Here is a 4217-nt window from a genome sequence, read left to right as displayed (position 1 = left end):
TCATCTGGCAAGTAAACAAAATGACATTTCAAACAAAGCGACATTTCAAATGTCAACATCAACTACACAATAACTTTCATTTAAAATATATTTGAGGCGGATTCCATTCCATGTAATATTACAAACATATTAGGAGTAAGAGGGAGGTAGGGGAGGTAGGGGTAGACTACCAATGTTAGTGTGTAAGGTGGTGGATGGTGGGGGAGTGGTGAGACAACACGCTACATTCACATAACCTATAAATATAAGTTTAGTGTGAGAGGGTGGGAGGGATGGGAATTCCCTTTAGATCCCCACCCCCATGTACACTTGAATTAGATCAATTTTTGTGTGAAGCTGTACAAGTGGCACATGGTACGCATTAAGTGCTGCATGGTTTTGTCCTGCGGAGCGAGTCACGTAGGCCAAAGCCTGGGGGTGGGGTATCATGTCGTAGTTGAAAGGGGGAGGTCGAGTCATAAAGCAGAAGGTCATGTTAATTGACCACACAAAAGGTTTACCACCCACCAAACAACGATGGAGTGTTTCAAATACCACTGGTGTTGTCATGTCTGATGATCCATCAGGCGGATAAAGTAGAGGTCATGTTTCTTGAAGGGATCTTGTAGTCAACACTGAGCCCATACACCGTTACTTTTCCTAAATGAGTCCGGTACCCATCAGAGTTGGGACTTAAACAGACTTGTCCAAGATCCGAACTCAAGACCTTCAGGTTGAAAGCTGGGCGATCTACCACCCCACCAGGCCATTCCACATGCTAATAAGTAGGAAGCAAAACTATTTCTTTGGAGGATCCATTTCTGGAGGCTGATAAAAAATACAATCCTGCTCTTATGCAAGCATTTGGCTAATTACAGGTGCCAACTAATGACAAGCGCCAACTAATGACAGGAGCCAATTAATGACAGGAGCCAATTAATGACGCCAGGTTTTGAAATTTGATCACAGGGGAATTTCTTTCATCACCAGACATGTTGTAATGTTAGACCTTGAACTTTGGCCTTGATACAATGGCGGTTGGTTTGTTATCATCAGTCACTGTCAAACTAAAGGGGAAGTTTTAAAGGCGTGAGAAGGTACCTGATACACCTGTGCTGCTGGTTGGTGGTGTCAGTCATGCATCAAAGGTTGGTGTGTGACTGTTGGTACCAGCCATTACATGATGGTAGGATGGTACCAGCCATTATATGATGGTAAGATAGTACCAGCCATTACATGATGGTAGTGATGGTACCAGCTATTACATGATGGTAGTGATGGTACCAGCTATTACATGATGGTACCAGCCACTACATGATGGTAGGATGGTAGCAGCCACTACATGATGGTAGGATGGTACAAGCCATTACATGATGGTAGGATGGTACCAGCCACTACAAGATGTTAGGATGGTACCAGCCATTACATGATGGTAAGATGGTACCAGCTGTTATATTATGTAGGATGGTACCAGCCATTATATGATGGTAGGATGGTACCATGACCGCACTGAGTTACCCAGTTTTATTTTTACCATTGCTCAATAAATTTATTGCAAAACTAAGTGTGGAAAGGTCAACCGCGGGGTTCAAAGGTCAAGGACGCAATTAGACATCCGGGTTACTGCTGTCTCCACTTCACATCTTGGAGATGACTTGTAAGATACGACGAAATTATTTATAGATTCAACGGCACCTAAATGACCCCTCACCCCTGGTAGGAAAATATTTTTTACAAGGATATAACTTGTGTCAGACCGCCCCCCCCTGGAAAAATTAATATACGCCTCCCTCCCCCCCCCCCCTGGACAAAATGTCTGAAAGAAACACTAAGGACGGTGCAAGCTATATATAGATCACATCGACACCTAATAACGTCTTTAACCGGAGCAGCTCACTGAACTGATAATAAACAATTTCTTCCGTTAATATTTAATAACTGTTTTTAAAGCTGAGTTAAATAATAGGCAATAACTGTTACGTCTGTGTTTTATTCAATGCAGAAAATCCAAGAGATTGTTCAATACTTTATTTGTTCTCATCTTTACATGTTACACAGTAGCCCTCAACCATCGCCGTTACTAACTAAAAACCCCTTACAATAGTTCACTCCAGCTTTTATACCCGCACTCAACCTTGGGATAACAATACCTAAACACCACGGAGTTAACTCAACTCACACACAGAGTTTCTTCCAGGCATTCCGACCGAAATAGAATTTATATAGAAAACATGTACTTTTACCAGTGTCCGCCCCCCCCCCCCTCCGCCTGGAGAAAAAAGTCTGGAAGAAACACTGCTCACACACACACCTCTCCCCTACGTTCTGGACTATTCTAAGCTATTCTAATCTAACCTACAACTGACCAGTAACAATAACCAACAAAGCAAATGTGTTTGTCCTACATCACCACCCTGATGTTTTTTTTTACCCTAGCTGAAAACTAGCTCAAAGAAAAAAAGTGACTTGGTCGTGTTAGTAATCAAAGGTAAAGCAATATCGGCAATGTATGTAACCCGTAGTACAGTCCCTTGCTATTGTCTACGTTTACACAATCTACCACAGTAGCATGCATTACAGACAGCAGAACCAAGCTTGCATGACTACACGTGACGTCAAAGGAGCAAGTGACGTCACACGCGCTACTAAAGTCACATGGGACGTAGCGGCGTTAAAAATTCAAGTTTCAATGAAAATAAAATCACGCGCTGCTAACGTCATCAAAACATCACGAGCTACTGACGTCTCGTGGTGCGGAGCCAGTCAAAAATTCACGTGCCACTGACAATGACACCAACAGTCACGCACCACTGACAATGACACCAACAGTCACGCGCCACTGACAATGACACCAGCAGTCACGCATGACTGACTCCACCAACCAGCAGGACATGTTTGTCAGGTGCCTCCCTCGTCTTTTAACTTCCTCTTTAGACTGACACTGACTGATGGTACCGATAGGGGCGCACAGCCCGGTTGTTGTGTCTGGTCCAGTAGATCCCATAGACACAGGAATTTCCCCTACACCAGTCAACAATGAACTTTTTTCTTTACCCAGGTCTTCGTCTTAGGTTTATAACGTGGGAAATATTTTAACGCAACAAAAAGGAGTTTTTTTTTTTAAGAAGACAGTGTGAAAAATAAAAAAAGTATTTTTTTCACACTAACAAGTGGTTTTTAAAAAAATTTTTTTTTAGTGCATTTAGAATTTGTTTTTTTTTTAAAACTGTAATGGTCATCTCCCCTCCTGTTACTGAATTTAATCATCTTTAAAGCATATTTTTTAAAATATCAAATTTGATTGAAAAAGTTAAATTCTTGCATTGTCATCGGAAATGAACAAATCTGTAAAGGGAGAGAGGGGTTACTTGGTCAGTGGTTTACTAGGTAGGGCGCACAACCTAACGAAGAGCGTAGCGTATACGGGGTGTATATTCCAGGAGTAGCTGGGCGCCGACCCCTCGGTGATCGGGACGCACACCCCACTTGAGAACTGGGCCAACACTCTACTGGGGAGCGGGGCGCACACTCCACTTGAGAACTGGGCCAACACTCTACTGGGGAGCGGGGCGCACACTCCACTTGAGAACTGGGCCAACACTCTACTGGGGAGCGGGGCGCACACTCCACTTGAGAACTGGGCCAACACTCTACTGGGGAGCGGGGCGCACACTCCACTTGAGAACTGGGCCAACACTCTACTGGGGCGCGGGGCGCGAACCCCACTTGAGAACTGGGCAAACACTCTACTGGGGCGCGGGGCGCACACTCCACTTGAGAACTGGGCAAACACTCTACTGGGGCGCGGGGCGCACACTCCACTTGAGAACTGGGCCAACACTCTACTGGGGCGCGGGGCGCGAACCCCACTTGAGAACTGGGCAAACACTCTACTGGGGCGCGGGGCGCGAACCCCACTTGAGAACTGGGCAAACACTCTACTGGGGCGCGGGGCGCATGTCTCAGGGCACTCGCCCCAGTCTGTACGGCGTGCAAACAAAGATGGCGACACACGTAACAATTTCAGAACGGACATTTTTGTCAGATGGCGACAACCTAGTTTGGAAAAGCCCGCAGCTGTAAAGGGTGGGGGGGGGGGGGGGGGGCGAGAGTACAGCGCTCGGTCACCCCAGGCGTGCGTGAGTACACAAGGTCAAGTCAACACCGCCTCAACCCCGACCCACTCATCTATAGGTCAAAGGTCTCTTCTCACTATAGGCCGACACATTGTTACCGTC

The 4217-nt window shown here is 45.7% G+C and overlaps 1 protein-coding gene across 1 annotated transcript; it reads right to left on the bottom strand.

Moving 5' to 3' along the window:
• Positions 1-3343: 3343 nt before the first annotated feature.
• On the bottom strand, positions 3344-4015 carry LOC131950887 (uncharacterized). Its single transcript, XM_059313087.1, has one exon. It carries the CDS (start codon positions 4013-4015, stop codon positions 3344-3346), a length of 672 nt encoding a protein of 223 aa, XP_059169070.1.
• Positions 4016-4217: the final 202 nt, after the last annotated feature.

This window comes from Physella acuta, unplaced genomic scaffold (assembly GCF_028476545.2).
Source record: "Physella acuta isolate Inbredline_101_S28 unplaced genomic scaffold, ASM2847654v3 ptg000784l, whole genome shotgun sequence".
In the NCBI taxonomy this organism is placed as follows: Eukaryota; Metazoa; Mollusca; class Gastropoda; family Physidae; genus Physella; species Physella acuta.
This window is presented reverse-complemented; position numbering and strand designations above follow the sequence as displayed.